Source organism: Camellia sinensis, chromosome 3 (assembly GCF_055761805.1).
Source record: "Camellia sinensis isolate YWXY chromosome 3, ASM5576180v1, whole genome shotgun sequence".
NCBI classification, from domain to species: Eukaryota; Viridiplantae; Streptophyta; class Magnoliopsida; order Ericales; family Theaceae; genus Camellia; species Camellia sinensis.
The window spans coordinates 20,136,900-20,154,865 of record NC_138963.1 but is presented as its reverse complement, the minus strand read 5'-3'; the positions used below and the strand labels follow the sequence as shown (position 1 = coordinate 20,154,865).

The following is a 17,966-nucleotide window of genomic DNA, read 5'->3' as shown; positions in this document are numbered from 1 at the left end:
TATCCGGGTCCTCTCCATTGTCACGCCTGCCACGTCCGTTTTTGTTCTGACGATCTACCGCATTGACCTTTGCTGAGGTTTTCTTTTCTGGTACTGTGGTCGTGCCAGATTTTATTTTGGCACGTGCGCCATCTTCTTCTACCCTGATGTGCTGATGCACTCTTTCCATCAAGGCTTCCATGGTGAGGGGTGGTGTCATGGTGATTGAGTCCCTTAGTCTATTCCCAACTGGAAGGCCTCTTTTGTACTGTGCGATGGCGAGATTGGTAGGGTAGTCCCCAATTTGATTGAATGTCTCCCAGTAGCGACTATTGTAGGACCTTAATGTCTCTTTTTCTCCCATGTCAATGGAGAGTAGCTGGTCGATCTCCACTGGGGTTTTGGTGTTTGTTCTGAACCTTGTGACAAACGCCTCTGCCAATTGGGCCCAGGAGGCTATGCTACCTTCTGGAAGTTTTTCAAACCAAGTCAAGCCTAGATCGCCAAGGCTTGACGGGAAGAGGATGCACATTAGAGCCTCGTTTCGCCGATATACCGCCATAACCTAGCGGAAGTGGCTTAGGTGAATGTATGGGTCCGTCTTCCCCTCATACGTAGTGAATTTTGGCTGAAGGAAGCCTGTAGGTAGGGGCGCGTTTTCGATTGCCGGAACGAACGGTGAGGTTTGCAGCCTTGCTAATGCTTTGTCCGTCGGTTCGTAGGCAGGGCGTGGTAATGGCATTCCAACCTCGATGCTTCCATGCGATCGAGGAGCCAATCGTTGAAGGGCAAAAATTCTGCGAGGGTCGCGCGCCCTGGTGTCCTCCTTCCATCGTGCCTTTTCTTCCAGCATGATTCGCAAATCGGATGATCTTGGCAACTCCGTCTGTTTGGATGATGTTTGGTGTGAGTGTGAGGGTCGGTAGGTACTTCCCTCTGTGTAAGACCTCAATGATCTCGTTCTCTCAGACCTGGAGTAACGAGTTCTGGAGGTCCCAGACTGAGTATTGCCTGTCCTGAGGCTTCTACTTTCTGCTTGTGATGGCGTTGAATGCCTTCCATAGTCTTTTGAGTAGCGAGGGGGCGTCTTGTTTTTGCGCCCTCTCCTGTCGCCACTCTTTTTCCCTTCATCTGGCACTTTAAGGCTTCCATGTCGGCCGCTATCTTCCTTATTAATTCGTCTTGCTCCTTCACGCGGTCCTTCAGAACTTGAGGATCAATCCTCCACCTTTGCCTGTCAGGACTTTGTGAATGAGAGTGACGGGGGCTGTGAGTTCGCCTTCCCCTAGTGTCTCTTCTGGGGTTATGCCGTTGGGACTCCAAGTCCGCCATGGGAGGGATAGAAGGTAATCCTTCACGCCTTGTGCCCCCATCTGGAGTTTGCCCGTCGATGGCGGACTGTGGTAATTCTTCAATGTGTGCCATTGTTCCTGAAGAGGTAAAGCTTGATCAAGAGGCTTTGTCCTGTCTGATATTCCCACAGACCGCGCCAATTGTACGGGAAAGAAATAAACCTTCTCGTATAATCCTGTAGACCAAGTCTGCTCTCCTCCATACGTCGTCACTTTATCACCTGAAAACACAAACGTGAGCTAGCCGGCGGGTGTGTGCCGGAAACCTCTCCAATGCTTAAGTCAGCAAGCTTGACAAATAGACAAAAGCTCTATGTATTCAGAAATCAAAGTTGTGTGTTACCTCTCCAAAGGTGATGTTGTGAGCTTTTTATAGGTTCCGTGTGGCACAATCCTAGTAGGACTTTTACTTCTCCATGCAGAGTCCTTCTAGGATTCATACTCCTGAAAGATAATGCTTATCCTTCAACACCTCCCTCATTGCTTAAACCAAGTGAGATGGTTTTATCATGGCCGAACTCCAATATAACTGAAGTAAACATGACTATGCATAGCCGCAGAGTAAGCTGAACTAGCTCTTCCTTCTACTGCTCTTACGTCGACTTCTCATGCACAACCCATGGCGTGGTTAGACCGAACTAATATGTCATGGCCGGTGTAACTCTACGACCGGTCTAACTCCAAAGTACTGTTTGACCGACCTAACTTCGATCTTCTGTCGGACCGGACTAGCTTCACGGCCTTAGGACCGGACTAACTTCAAAATATCCATACGACCGGAGTAACTTACATGGCCATTTTACTCGGCCCTTTGTACTGTGGCTCATAACGGCCCATTTCCCAGTTCGGCCCAATTTTCACATAAATTACCCTCTCAATATATATACTAGCGGTTGCCACACGCGATGCGTGTGCAATTCAAATAAATAGAAATAAAATAAAACATTTATCATATATTGTGTTTTAGTTAAGTGGTAAGAGTCTTATTCATTTAACATAAGTCTAATGTTCAAATCCCCTCCTCTCATCTATCTAATTTAATTTTTTTTTTAATTTAAAATAAAAAAGTAGACACGTGGCAGCATAAGAAACAAATGTTTCAAGACATCATAAGGGGTGTTCACTTTATAATAATATTAGCGGGTTTCAAGACACCATAAGGGGTGTTCACTTTATAATAGTATTAGCAGTTGCCACACGCGATGAGTGTACAATTCTGATAAATATAAATAAAATAAAATATTTATCATATATTGTGTGCTAGTTAAATGGTAAGAGTCTTATTCATTTGACATAAGTTTAAAGTTCAAATCCTCTCATCTAATGTATCTAATTTTTTTTTTTATTTCAAATAAAAAAATAGACACGTGATAGCATAAGAAACAATGGTTTCAAGACACCATAAAGGGTGTTCACTTTATAATAGTATATTTATTTCAAATAAAAAAGTAGACACGCGACAGTATAAGAAACAAAGGTTTCAAGATATCATAAAAGATGTTTACTTTATAATAGTATAGATAGATAAATATTTATAATAGTATATTTATTTCAAATAAAAAAGTAGACATGTGACAGTATAAGAAATAAATATTTCAAAATTCTATAAATAGTGTTCACTTTATAATAACAGATAGATAGATAAATAAATAGATAGATAGATACATAGGTATTTAAAAAATTAAAACGTGAACTAAAATAACGAAAATGGATTTGGAATTGAAGAAGAAAACGGAAACAATCTGAAACCGTCCATTCCTTTCGTAATCGTACGGCCTTGAATCCCTCCTTTTTTTTTTTTGGTTCGAACATTCTGGAACACAGAGCCCAACGCAGACAGCGTCCTATAAATTCCAACTTATTTCCTTCCACCTTACCCAACAATTCGTAAACCCTAGTTTACGTTACCATACTCTCTCTCTTCCCCTTTCTCTCTCATCTTCCAGTCAATCCAGAGCAGCAGCAGCAGCAGCAATGGCGGGAAAGGGTGAGGGACCAGCGATCGGAATCGATCTGGGCACCACATACTCATGCGTCGGAGTTTGGCAACACGATCGAGTCGAGATCATCGCCAACGACCAAGGAAACCGTACCACCCCTTCCTATGTAGCCTTCACCGACACCGAGCGTCTCATAGGGGATGCTGCCAAGAACCAGGTCGCCATGAACCCCATCAACACTGTCTTCGGTAACTCTCTCTCTCTCTCTCTCTCTCTCTCTCTCTGATTCAGTTTGATTAGGTGTATGAATGTAGTAGTGTATATGCTTGTGTGTTTATAAGATTTGATTGTTTTAAGTTGTTTTATGGATTGTTGTCTTGTTATGTAAAAGTTTGATCTTTTTGACGCGTCATAATCAGAACTTTAACGGGTTATATCATGTTTGTTTTTTAGCTACTTTCAAGCCTTTTGCATAGTTTAGGATTATGATTGGATGGATTAGAAATTATTGGAACAATAAGATCCAGATCTAACATTTTAGTATGAGGTCGGTTTTTCTTGTTTCTTTTTTTACGAACTGTATCTTGGGGAGGAAAAAAAAAACTCAAATCATTGAGTTTTTAAGAATTAATAATTAAATTCATAAACTTTTTCACTAATCTGTAAATATTTTATAAAAATCCCACTGATGTGTAATTTCCCCTAATTTATTTGTGAAGTACGTAACTTTTGTTTTGGCTGTCTTTTTATGGTAATTACATCTGCCTAGATATACAGGGTACTCAATAGTGTGTTGATATCTGTTTTAATCTTTGTAACAAGCAACCTTATTGGGGGATTGAATTGGATCGGGGCAGAATTGTTGTATGTGGGCTTTGATTTCAATTCATTTTGGGTGGAATTAGTTATTGGTCCTTTTCCATTATTGTCTTTTTAACATAATTGATGATTGAAAAAATTTCTAAGACCGTCACACTATGGGTGATTGATTGTTTGCAATAAGTTTTTGCCTTGAAAAACTCCCCCTTTCTCTCTGTTGCACTTCTTTTTACATACATAAAATTATTCTTAGCCCCATCTCCTGTTCTTACTCAAAAATGAATTTGAGTGAACTTTATTTGACATGAAACAATCCAATGAACAATCTCGTATTTCAGCACAAGGTTGAGTAAAAGCTTCAGTAATGGTAAAGTCTTCAAATTTGATTCTTCCTTTATTTGGATTAAAAATAATTGAGTGAAACTCAATTTGATATAAGTTTGAGGCAAAGGAGTGGAGAAGTTTTTGACTATTTTTACCCAAATTTAAATTTGATATAGGTTTTGAGTTGATGATTGGAGTTGCTTTAGTACACCCTTACTCTTTTCATTTTGATGTCTTTTAGATTTTTAAAATACATATTATCTTTTGCTAATAGGTCATTCTAGTGTAAATAGAATATGCGAGTCTATTGTATCTGTTTCTTCCTATGTTGTGTAGCCTTCCATTGATGTTTGTTAGTATTTGTTAAGTTGCTTGTGTTGTTTAACGATGAATAAATAATAAATGCTGTGCAGATGCAAAGAGGTTGATTGGTAGGAGGTTTGCAGATGCATCTGTGCAGGGTGACATTAAGTTGTGGCCTTTCAAGGTCATTCCTGGTCCAGGTGATAAACCCATGATTGTTGTCAACTACAAGGGCGAGGACAAGCAGTTTGCAGCTGAGGAAATTTCTTCCATGGTTCTCATCAAAATGCGTGAAATTGCAGAGGCGTTCCTTGGTTCCACTGTGAAAAATGCTGTGGTCACTGTCCCTGCCTACTTCAATGATTCTCAACGTCAGGCAACAAAGGATGCTGGTGTAATTGCTGGTCTCAATGTGATGCGTATCATCAATGAACCCACTGCCGCTGCCATTGCTTATGGTCTTGACAAAAAGGCAACCAGTGTTGGCGAGAAGAATGTGTTGATCTTTGATCTCGGTGGTGGTACTTTTGATGTCTCTCTTCTCACCATTGAAGAGGGTATTTTTGAGGTGAAAGCCACTGCTGGAGATACCCATCTTGGAGGTGAAGATTTTGACAATAGAATGGTGAACCATTTTGTTCAGGAGTTCAAGAGGAAGAACAAGAAGGACATCAGTGGCAACCCCAGAGCTTTGAGGAGATTGAGGACTTCCTGTGAGAGGGCAAAGAGGACTCTCTCCTCCACTGCCCAGACCACCATTGAAATTGATTCCCTTTACGAGGGTATTGATTTCTATTCCACTATTACCCGAGCCAGATTTGAGGAACTCAACATGGATCTCTTCAGGAAGTGTATGGAACCGGTTGAGAAGTGTTTGAGGGACTCTAAGATGGACAAGAGCAGTGTTGATGATGTTGTTCTTGTTGGTGGATCCACTAGAATTCCCAAAGTTCAGCAGCTTTTGCAGGACTTCTTCAACGGGAAGGAGCTTTGCAAGAGCATCAACCCTGATGAGGCTGTGGCTTATGGTGCTGCTGTCCAAGCTGCTATTTTGAGCGGTGAGGGTAATGAGAAGGTCCAGGACCTCTTGTTGTTGGATGTCACACCTCTCTCTCTTGGTTTGGAAACTGCTGGTGGTGTCATGACTGTGTTGATTCCTAGGAACACCACGATCCCGACAAAGAAAGAGCAAGTCTTCTCCACATACTCAGACAACCAGCCTGGTGTGTTAATTCAGGTCTATGAAGGTGAGAGAACAAGGACCAGGGACAACAACTTGCTGGGAAAATTTGAACTCTCTGGCATTCCTCCAGCTCCTAGGGGTGTTCCTCAGATCACAGTGTGCTTTGACATAGATGCCAATGGCATCCTCAATGTATCTGCCGAGGACAAGACCACAGGGCAGAAGAACAAGATTACCATCACTAATGACAAGGGTAGGCTCTCTAAGGAGGAAATCGAGAAGATGGTTCAAGAAGCAGAGAAATACAAGTCTGAGGATGAAGAGCACAAGAAGAAGATTGAGGCAAAGAATGCACTGGAGAACTATGCATACAACATGAGGAATACAGTCAAGGACGAGAAGATTAGTGCCAAACTTTCTGCAGATGATAAGAAGAAAATTGAAGATGCGATTGAGCAGTCGATCCAGTGGCTGGAGGGTAACCAGCTTGCTGAGCCAGACGAGTTTGAGGATAAGATGAAGGAACTTGAGAGCATCTGTAACCCTATCATTGCAAAGATGTACCAGGGTGCAGGTGATGGCATGGGTGGTGGTGCCATGGACGATGACGATGATGTTCCTACTGCCGGTGGAAGTGGTGCTGGTCCTAAGATCGAGGAGGTTGACTAAGATCGTGGTTTCCTTGTCTGTGGTTTATTTATTGTCTCTTTGAATATTTTGAAATTTATTTTTATGATCTGTACTAAAATTGCTACATTTGAGGTTTTGAACGTTTTAATGGTAATTTTGTTAGAGGCCAGCTGGAATGTTTTAGATTTCTTGTCTTGATTTGGCATTGTCTTGGCTAAAATTATTAGTCTCTTCTTCTCATCCAGTACTCTCTCATCGGATTTCATGGCCGATATACTGAGTTTTCCGAGTACACCATATCCAGTGCTTTTTCATCCCCAACTTTCTTTCCACAAATAATTTCCAATTTCATAGTGAGCAATGGGGAAATTATTTAATATTTTTGGAATATTATGTGTTTTTATGTTTTAATCAATTATCATTTAGCATGTTTTATCATGTTCTTAACTCCTTAACACAATATTTTATTTTTTCATCTATATTTAATGAAAAAAGTTAGGGATCATGAAATTTTTTTTTATGAAAATGATCATAAAAGAGTTATGATCCTTAGATTACCTTGACTAGTATGTGGTGTTTTATTTTGAATATAATTCAAGAGTTACAAAATTTTTATAATTATTTTTATGAAATGTTTTTCATGATACTTAGCATTATTGAAGTGATGTGGTAGAGATGTGATGTGATGTGGTAGAGAGGTGATGTGACTTAAATAAGATGATGTGACTTAAATAGGATAGTGGCTTTTTAATTTTTTTAAGACACCCCAAACAAGGACTTAATATCATCCAATATGTCTCTTCATATTTTTAATCAATTAACATACTACTTTACTTATCCACCCATTATAATACTACACTCAACACAATACCTTACTATTTTCACCCATTATAATATAATAGAATATCATATGTCCATGTTTCGAAATTACTGAACAATTAATTTTGACCCTTCTCAATTTGTGTTAATTCACTTATCATTTGATTTTTCTTTCGGCTGGTCATCTAAGAATAAGGATTTACAGTTGCGATTAACAAAGGTGACAACAGCAGTTGATAAAGAGTTGCACTAGTTGTTTGGACGATTAACACAATAACCCACTATCTTCACCCATCATAATATAATAAAATATCAAATGTCCATGTTTTAAAATTAATAAACAATTAATTTTGACGCTCTTGAATTTGTGTTAACTGACTGATCATTTAATTTTTCTTTCGGCTAGTCATCTGGGAACAAGGATTATAGTTGCGATTAACAAAGGTGACAGCTGCAATTGATAGGAGTTGCATTAGTTGTCTGGACAATCATGGAGTTTACGAAATTCATCGCCAGATTATAAAATTCCGGCGATTTGAACAAATTTAAGTTCGGTATATCAATTTATATGTTTGTTTTCAATTTTTTAATAACATTTTTTTTAAAAAATTCTACTTTCTTATTTTTCGTATTTTTTATTTTTACTGAATTTTTTTTATATTTTAAACAATTTTTAAAATTTTTAGACACAGCTAACATAAATACACTTAAAAAGTATAATTTTCATGAAAAAAATCTTTAAAAAATTCATTAAATACCAAAAATATAAAATAAAATATGAAAATTCAGTATATTTTTTATATTTTTATGTATTTATTAATTTTTTAAAATATTTTTTTCATAAACATTTTACTTTTTGATATATCTAAGTAAGATGCATTTAAAAAAGTAAAAAAATTGTTAAAATTTTAAAAATATTTACTAAAAACAAAAAACATGAAAAACAAAATATTTATTTTTCAAAAATTGAATTCAAAAAATTGAAACCAAACACACTGAATAATTTTTCTTTCATAATTGTGGATTCATCCATTAAATGGTTTGTTTAGCATGTGCAAGAGGCCAAAATAGGTACACATTAAATGGTTTGTTTAGCATGTGCTAAGCACATTATTTTATTTAGGTCATAATCATCTTATTTAAGTCACATTACTTGTTTATCATATCATTTCAAATCCAACTCATATTTCACGTTTTTTTCATAAAAAGTCAAAAAGTATACTAATCTAACTTTTCTAAACAATTATTTTTTTATTCAAAAATTTTGTGTAGTTATAATTTATTTAAAATGTGATTTCGTCCCACCATTTTAGGATTAAAGCCTCGTTTAATAATATTAATATCATTTTTTAGTATGAAAGTTAAAAAGTCATTAAAAAAATAAAAAAATCAGCAGTTTATATTAAAAAGTCAAAAATTTTATTTTTTTTCTATTTTTTACACATATTTTAGTAAAAAATTAAAAATTCATTCCAAATATACTTATTTTTTTATCTCATATTTTAGTCAAAAAATTAAAAAATTATTAAAATAATCTATTTCCAAGCGAGACCTCAATCTAAATCATGTAACTTTTTTTTGTTTCTGAGTTATGCTAGGAACTCCAAATATTTTATCAAATTTTTTACCAAATCTTTCATATAAATGTAAGACTCATGCATATGTCAATTTGTGTAAATCTCACTCCATAAGAGAAATTTGGTAAAATATATAATAATATCTTTGGGATGCATTTCTCTTTGTTTCCGGGGGATCGGTGCAACAAGTTAATACACACGGCGGTTATTGAGGAGCGAGATACGAGAGAGACATTAGTGTGAAGGAAATATACAAAAGAAAAAAAAGTAAAAAAGTAAAAAAAAAAAAAAAAAAAAAAATTAATGGTAATGCTACGTCGCTCGAAAATGGCCCCCCTGAATCCCCCTAAAAGGCAAAAACGACGTCGTTTTTGCCTTTTTTTTTTTTTTTTTTTTTTTTCCAGATGCAGAAATCAGAAGAAAGAGAAAGAAGGAGAAGAGGAGGAGGAGGGGAAGGAGGAAGGAGGAGGAGGAGGAGGAGGACTGGAGGGGGCCCTAATCACAGGGGGAGGAAGAGGCGGAGGCAGGGCCGGAGGTGGAGGCAGGGCCGGAGGCGGAGACGGCAGTCAGAGCTGGAGCTGCTGCTGCTGCGACGAGTTGGCGGCGAGGCGACGACGGGGGGCAGCGAGGCTCACAGCCCTCTTCTTCCTCTCTCTCTCTCTCTCTCTCTCTCTCACTCGCCTCTGTGATTTCGGGAGATTCGGGGGAAAAAATTAGGGGGACAAATCGTTATCCTAAAATTAAATAAATCAATAAGATTAAATATCACTATAATGATTTTATTTTTTCTCTTACAACCATTACATCTAAACAAAAAAAAATTCAAAATTTCTTTTCAAAAGAAGCCAATTTAGTTAGGTTAAATTAGCCAAAAAGTATGACTAAATTAGTTCTTCTCAAACAAAGAGTTTGGTTAAAGAAAACTCATTATTGATGTTCTTCACATTACTCTCTATTTAGAGAAATTTTTATATGTTAATAGATATCATGTGACATTATTTTCTATCAATCACAAATATATGTCATTTATTTTTTTTCAAACACCCAACATAAATATAATAGATCTTACTGTCAAATTCAATAATAATAAAAATACCACATCCCATCTATGTTCTTGGCATACAAAAATTTCTCATTTGTTTGGGTGTGGTTCTACATTCATCACTTTCAACATCGACAATCATTTTAACAAAGGCCTTAAACACCCACACACCCCCATTAACAAAGGGGCCCTAAATTATTTTAACCCAACTTCAACAAGAGAGACTAGTTAGGTTTCCATCACTCTCCACATGTCAATTATTCTGGTGAAACAAACCCACACACCCACACCATCCATATGCTTAAGAGCTAAGAAAGCAAACCAAGAAAAGAAAGCGAAATTAGAGAAAAGAAAAGAATGAATGTGAAAGTCATATCCAATTATACTCGTTACAAATGTGAGTGAACAAGACACTAACCTTTGACTATTATTACCGCGAGAATTCCTTATTGGGAAGTGATTTTTGGGGTTTTTTTTTTTTTTTTTAGTTAAAATAGTCATAAAAAATAAAATAGGCTTTTTAGCTCAATAAGACAAAACATTACATCCAAATCATAATGATTACATTATTTCTCTGACAAAAAAATCAAAAAAGAAAAAAAAGCCAAATGTCCTTCCTAAGCCAAGCTTTTTAACTCAAAGTTAAAATAATAAAAAAAACCAAGAAGTTAAAAAGTCAACCCACTTTCCAAATAAAGCCATAATATCTTTAATGGACTCTCTAATTTACATATTAAAGTATGACCAAAAGTTTAAAAAAATGAAATTTTATTTTTTGTATTAATGTGTTTGGTAGTTTACTCAGTGCATGTGTCACAATAGTAAACAAATGAATAATTTTTCAAAAAATATTTAAAATCTCTAAAACATCACTATTAAATTTACTCTCTAATAAACGTGAACGGTTTCCTATCAATTAATATTAATTTATTTAAAAATGAATAATACTATATGTATTAATTAATGTACTAATTAGTATACTAACAGATGATGTGACATAATTTAAAATTTTTTGAATATTTGTAATTTGTATAATAAGGGGGATCAATAATAATGTCACAACACTAATTAATACACTAGTGTTTATATTAATTAGTGTATGTATCACCACCTTTTAAAAATCAACTAATACTTAAACTCCTATCAAGTCAATGTAAATAAATTTAAAATTACTATTTAAACTTCTATCAAGTCAATGTAAATAAATTTAAAATTACTATTTTAAAAATCTCTACCATTACTATAATCTTTCCTCTACCAAACCCATATTCACTTCCATGCAAAGCACATACACATTTTGAGTAGGACTCCACAACAACATAACCAGATTCTCTCAGATCCTTTCCAGTCAAAAACATCAATATACAGTGTGTTTCTTCAATTATGTTCCCATTTCCTAAAGTGGCACACTATCGTTGGCTCCAGTAATGTGACTATGTGCTCCCCATCATATATATATATATATAGGGTTTTTTTTTAAACATGGTAAAAAACTAATTTTTTGATTTTTTAATTTTTTTAGTCAAAAAAAGTCAGTTTTTTTTTTTATCCAAAACAACCTAATTTTTTGTTAAAAAAAGCCAAAAAACCAATTTCTTACCAATTTTCCAAAACAGCACATAGGGCACTCCTTGAACAAATCTAATATGAAAAAAGAAGTTCTATATAGGAATATCTAAAAACTTTCCTTTGCTTATTAGCTTATCAATATTCTCTCTTTCTTCTTTTCCTTTTTTCAAGATCAAGGATCATACTATACTTGTTGACTACCTAAGAATCCACATCCATCACTAGACACACTTTTCAAAGTGTGCATATTATAAGCTAATAAGCATTCTAGATAAGAGAAATGACATCTTAATGAATGAAAAGGGGTTTGTTTACAACAACTTGCACTGATAATTCAGTGGTAAAAGGGTGTGCCCTATGTAGAATGACCCATAAAGTTAACCGTTAAGTTTGACTCATCTTCACGTTATATCCGGTCTTGCTTGACATACATACTTTACAGGTAACAAATCAGTGGTCAAAGGGTGTGCCCTAAATAGATTAAATCCAGTCTTAATTGATATACCTACTTTAGACATGATTGTGAGTATTATGAGTTTATTATGGAAGAACGGTCCTCCAAGGACTTTGCCTGAGAGAGGTGGTTGTCCAACAACAAAGGACATTGGTGAAAAGATATGCCTTGGAATGAATTGTACAAGTTTGACCCATCTTCATCAATAGACATAATTTACAGGTGACTGCTGCAAGTATTTAAGTTTAATCTGAAAGAATCGGTCCAAGTACTTACCTTAGAGAGATTTCTCGTCAACACACAGAGAGAGAGGGAGAGAGAGAGAGACAGAGGGAGCAGTCGTTGAAAATATTAGTTGTTTTCCATGAAAAGAAGACAACTGGCAAGGATCCTTCCAATTTCATTGTCATTAAAAGTTTAAAAATGAAGTCAAGTTTCAGGAACACCCAAAAAATGTCCCCAGTTTGTAACTGAACTAGAAAATGGTAGAATAAAAACAGATTTGAACAAGCAATTCAAATATATAATACCACTAAAAAAGTGATTACAATCAAAAGCCAACCAAATGCATGGTTAACAAAAGCCATAGCAATTAGTGACCTAATATTAAAAATGGCAAAATGTAAGATGCACATTTTGTCCAATAGATTACACTGTATGGTACAAAGTTAGTAAAACCAATGAAGCACCACCCATATCAAATACCCCTACACATATGCCCCGGTCAGGTCAACATAAGATCATTGGTCCCCAGATGAGGGCGAAGGCAAACACGAACCTCGTGTTCTTCTGGGCCCACGCGGAGTTTCGGCACCATAATCTCTAGCACCGTTCCTGGTCCATCGTAATACGCTTCTATATGAGCATCTTCGGGGATTCGGGTTGAAAGTGGGATCTCCCTAACGAATTCACCCGGAGGACAGTGCTCTGAAGATGGATCTGTAAGCTTGAAAGTCCTGTCGTGTCTCTTGATGTATGGCATTCGAGAAGTGCTCAAACAAGAAACTTTGATGATCCCGTGAGTGAGGGTGTTCCGCCAAGAAACTTTCACCCTTTGAAGATCCACAAAGGGCAAGCTTATGATGATCAAATAACCCTCTTCATCTTCGTAGATTGTTTTTGCAGCTGTGACAGGCCCATAAACATTCCTCATCACCCCACTGAAGTCATTCAACCAGTGTGGCTCATGAGGGTGAATTTCAATGTCCGGACCACGATCAGGAGGAGGATTAACAGCCAAATAACATTCGTCATCGTTCCCATGTTGGAAAAGGTCCTTATGCCTCTTGCTGACAGGTGATAGGTCCATTGGATCGCCATTACTGAGGTTCGATGGCTGAGTTGACAAATTCAAACCAGACCCATTAAGCAATTTCTTCGGATTTGGATTTGGGTTACTCTTTATTGGAGGAGGTGGCCTTTCAAGCTCGAAATCAGTGTTTGGGAGATTCCTCCATGAACTGAAATTGTAAGCTTCAGGTGGGATAGTAAAGTTCAAATCCCTCCCTGTGAGTTCCACCCACCTTTTCCGCTCATCTTCATCAAGCCCCATGAGATCAGGGGAGAGAACAACTTCAATCCCATGAACACATTGAGGATTCGAGAGACCCCTATAATGCTTCCGTTGCATCCTATGAGATCGAACAAAACCCTTATCGACACTAAATGGAAAAGGACGCTCTCCTTGCCGAGAATGACCATTCATGTAACTCCTCAGTTGCATCTTACCAAGCACATTCTCGGGCCTTTCCTTGAAAACCCACATATAAATATTCTCCATATCATGCTGAACCATGAAAACATCAAGCTCGATATCAGATTTATCAAAACCAGAAACTCCATTACTATCCCGAATAATCTTTGCCTTGGATTTCTCATTCAAAACAGGCCTGAAGTAAAAACTAAAGAAAAACCAAGCACCCCAAATGCTATCTACCCGTTTTGCGCATTTCCGTACAACCTTGGGGACACTGAGAAAACTCTCAGTTTCGTAAACTTGGGGACCGAGCCCAACATCGCGCATATCACAGGGGTCGGTGCTCCACAGCTGTGGCTGTGGTGGTGGGCTACGCTCCGCCGATAGGGGTAAATTGATATCAGGGGGACGAGTAAGTACACCTTGGCGATTCATCTCGAGGTCTAAATCCTCGTGCAATGAAGACGCGCTCGAATCCATGGACAAAAGGGTAGAGGGGTGATGATTCTCCATTGACAGAGCTGTGATAAGTGAATCTACCATTTCAAATGACCACCCTAGGTCTTGTTTGTGGACAATTCACTAGTGGGTTTTGAAATTTCATTGCAAATTCAACACAATAACAACCTTATAAACACCACCACTATCCTCATCATATCACAGCCCAAAAACCCCCTCCTCAATCCTCCACCTCCATCAAAACCCTAGACCTATCCTTCTTCACAAAATACTATTTTTATTTCCCACAACAAGCCCTCATTAAAATCAATAAAACCCAGAAAAATTCCAAATACACTAAGCAAATATGACCATGAAATCAAGGAAATGAAACTAGATTTAGAACCCCCAAATTATTAAAATTCAAAGAAACATAGAAATCAAGAAAAGAAGAAACAAAAAATTTGTAATTCTCTTCAATCTCTGACTATATGTGGAGATCAGAAAAAGCTAGATAAAGATTATATCTAAACCCAAACCAAGAATCTCCATGACCCATCAAATCCATATCTTTATTACATAAAATCTGTGATTTTTTCCCCTATATATATGTACTATATAATATATATATATATATATATATATATATGTAATATTACCAATCTATGAAGCCAAGGCCTAAAAAGAGGATCAAATCAGAGGGGATCTTTGAGGAGTACCGTTTGGGATAAGCTTCAACGACCAAGAATCCACAGACAGTGGGATTTTGTGAAGAATCAATGGTTTTGACGATCCTCATATCTTCTTCTTTACCAAAATTTCACCTATTTTTACCACACCCCAAAAAAAAAAAAAAAAACCCTTTTCTCTCACACACACACACACACACTCTCTCTCTCTTTCTCCTTCTCACTTTCTTGCTATACTGGTAGCTTCTTTGTCAAAAGAAGAGACATGTAGAGAGAGAATGAAGTGAAGGAGAGAGAGAGAGAGAGAGAGAGAGAGAGAGAGAGAGAGGCAGGCTACTGGGAACTCCGTTTGTGGGCTTTGTAGAGAGAGAAAGAAGAGAGAGAGGTGTTTTCTTGGCAGGAGGTAGAAGAAGCCTGCCCTGGATAGCACCGCCGTGAGAGAGAGAAAGAGAGAGGCGTTTGGTAACGGTAACGGTAACGGTAACGGTAACGGTGAAGTCTCGTTGTAGTGTTTTGTCTGCTTATTGTGAGTCTCTCCACACAGGTCAATACTTCAATACACATGCTTCGTGGAAGCAGAGGAGGCCCTGCACAGGTGGCTTGCGACCCACTATTGTAACAAATTTTTAATTTTTTATAAAAAAAAAATAAAAAAGTAATGTGATAATTTATAATAAATTTTTGATTAGAATATTTAGAAAAATTCTATTTCTCTATATTTAATTACAACAATGTTAGAGGGCTACAATTTTTGTGACCATAATGGCTCAAAACTACCAAAACGAAAACGACGTCGTTTTGATAGTTTTGAGTTATTGTGGCCACAAAAATTGTGATTCTCAAACATTTTCCATTTAATTATCTCAGTGCACATCGCCTCTCAACACACACACTTATTAATTTAATTATTAATTATTTTTTTCAATCTACACATTAAAAATTACAATTATACCTTTCACTAATAACTATTATACACACCCCTCAATCCTCTTTTCCATACACTTATTGAGTGACCTTACTTTTAAATTTGTAGACCCACATGAAGATTATTCAAAGCCATAGTGTAAAATAAAGATAAAATCCTCCATTAAAGACTTCCATGGAAGGTCTTATTAAACCTAACATCGTATTGAACCTCCATTTATGGTTGAAAGAATAATTCTGCATCTTGTCATTTTCCCTCCTTATCTATGCATGAATGAGTGTATCGCCTACACTATACTTAAACAAAGGGTTGTTTTGGAAAGTTGGTAAAAAGTTGATTTTTGGCTTTTTACCAAACTTTTTGACTTTTTTGGATGTGATTTGAGAAGTTGGTAAAAAAATGGCTTTTTAGATTTTTTGTTTAATATTTTTTAAAATTGTCAAATCAATGGAAAATGACGAAAATACCCTTACCTTTTCCCGAAATTACGATTCTGCCCTTCACTATGTGAACAGTGTTTTCAACGTTTCTGGGGCCACAAGTTTGCAAGTTTGTCCTTTTTCATATATTATTCTACCATTTCCAAAATTTTACCTAATAATTTTAATTATTACAAATGTATTATTCTTTTTTTTTTTTATTATTACAAGTTTATTACTAAATGTATTATTTGTTATATATTCTACAATTCCCAAATTTTACCAAATACTTTTAATTATTACAAATTTATTATTCTCTAAGATCTCATTTGTTATTATTATTATTACAAGTTTATTACTAAATGTATTTTTTTTTATACATATATTCTACAATTTCCAAACTGAGTTCTTCATTGCCTAAACTTACCAACGAAATTAATCCATAATGTAATCCATAGAAGCAGCCGATGAAAGAGGCTGATTGGAAGCATAAAACAGTGATCAATTCAGAAGCTAAACAACAAGAAATTGGGGCAAAATAGGCTCATTGAAATCACAACATGTGTATCTTTCCACTTGCATATCAAGTGTTTGATATGCAACAACAACAGATTTTTGTATACACAAGAGTTGTAAACCACAGAAAAAAATTCACCGAGGAGTCACAAATCACAGAACGATGTGATCAAAGTGCTATATATGAATTTCTATATATGATTTCTCCCACAATATTACATATATATATATATATATATATATGTATACACTACACTTCAGTTAATGGGAAATTTTTTTGTTAATTCTTAGATTTTTTTTTTTTGTTTTGTCAATGATCTAATCTACAGGTGCTCTAAGTACAGAAGATGTTGGTGTTGCAGATCTAATCTGTAGGTCCTCCAGAAGATGAAGAACTCGTTTAGTTTCGATTTTGGGTCCGTAATACACTTGCGAGAAGATAGTAATGGAAGATGGTTATCGGCGTACCTGATGGTGCAGATCCGGCGAAGGCGAGGACGTGGACGATGAATCCGGCGGTTGCTTTGGCGGGGGGCGGCGAGGTCGTCGGTTGTTCGATGAACTTACTGTTTGTATCGCTTGAAAGAGGAGTATGCAAGATGAGAAGCAGGTCAAAGAGGCAACTGTGAATACGTTTTCCCCTAGCTACCAATTTATGAGATGTGAGGGTAGTTTCGTAAATGGAAGAGCTGCGTTTCCAGCTCTTCCCAAATGGTGGTTCTGCGTTTTTGAACACTCGAGCGTTTTTTTTTTTGGACCAAGAACGCAGCGTTTTTCCAATCTTCCCAAAACGGCACAAAATTTCCTTTGATAAAATTACACCAAGAATTGATATGATACTCTATAAGGAGGATGTTGTATCAGTAAGTAAATACTCTTTGGGTAAATTACGCTGATATTCCCTGAGATTTATGGGGTATTTTAAAAAGTTAGTAAAATGTTGACTTTTGACTTTTTATCAAGTTTTTTGACTTTTTTTAAAGTAATTTGGGATGTTGGTAAAATGCTGACTTTTTTAATTTTTGATTTAATATTTTTCAAAAGTGTTACATCACTCTAAAATGACAAAAATATCATTACTTTTTAATTAAATTTACAATTTACAATTTACAATTTACAATTTACAATTAATTAATTATAATGTTCCATAGGGTAGTTTGGTAAATGGCTGAGTTGCTTTTTTGGGTCTTCCCAAATGGGATCTCCAGCGTTTTAATTTGGTTTGGCGTTTTTGATGATTGGTAAAAACGTAGCTTTTTGTTGTTGTTGCCAAAACGGCACTATATTTATTA

The 17,966-nt window shown here is 36.3% G+C and overlaps 2 protein-coding genes across 2 annotated transcripts; one reads left to right on the top strand and one right to left on the bottom strand.

The window, feature by feature from the left end:
- The first annotated feature begins 3,031 nt into the window (after window positions 1–3,031).
- On the top strand, window positions 3,032–6,699 carry LOC114296234 (heat shock cognate 70 kDa protein 2). The gene is made up of 2 exons (XM_028240519.2): window positions 3,032–3,519; window positions 4,828–6,699. Exons 1-2 carry the CDS (start codon window positions 3,306–3,308, stop codon window positions 6,567–6,569), a joined length of 1,956 nt encoding a protein of 651 aa, XP_028096320.2. The 5' UTR covers window positions 3,032–3,305; the 3' UTR covers window positions 6,570–6,699.
- Window positions 6,700–12,492: 5,793 nt separating this feature from the next.
- LOC114304244 (uncharacterized) lies at window positions 12,493–17,762 on the bottom strand. The gene has a single exon (XM_082919222.1). It carries the CDS (start codon window positions 14,228–14,230, stop codon window positions 12,716–12,718), a length of 1,515 nt encoding a protein of 504 aa, XP_082775348.1. The 5' UTR covers window positions 14,231–17,762; the 3' UTR covers window positions 12,493–12,715.
- Window positions 17,763–17,966: the final 204 nt, after the last annotated feature.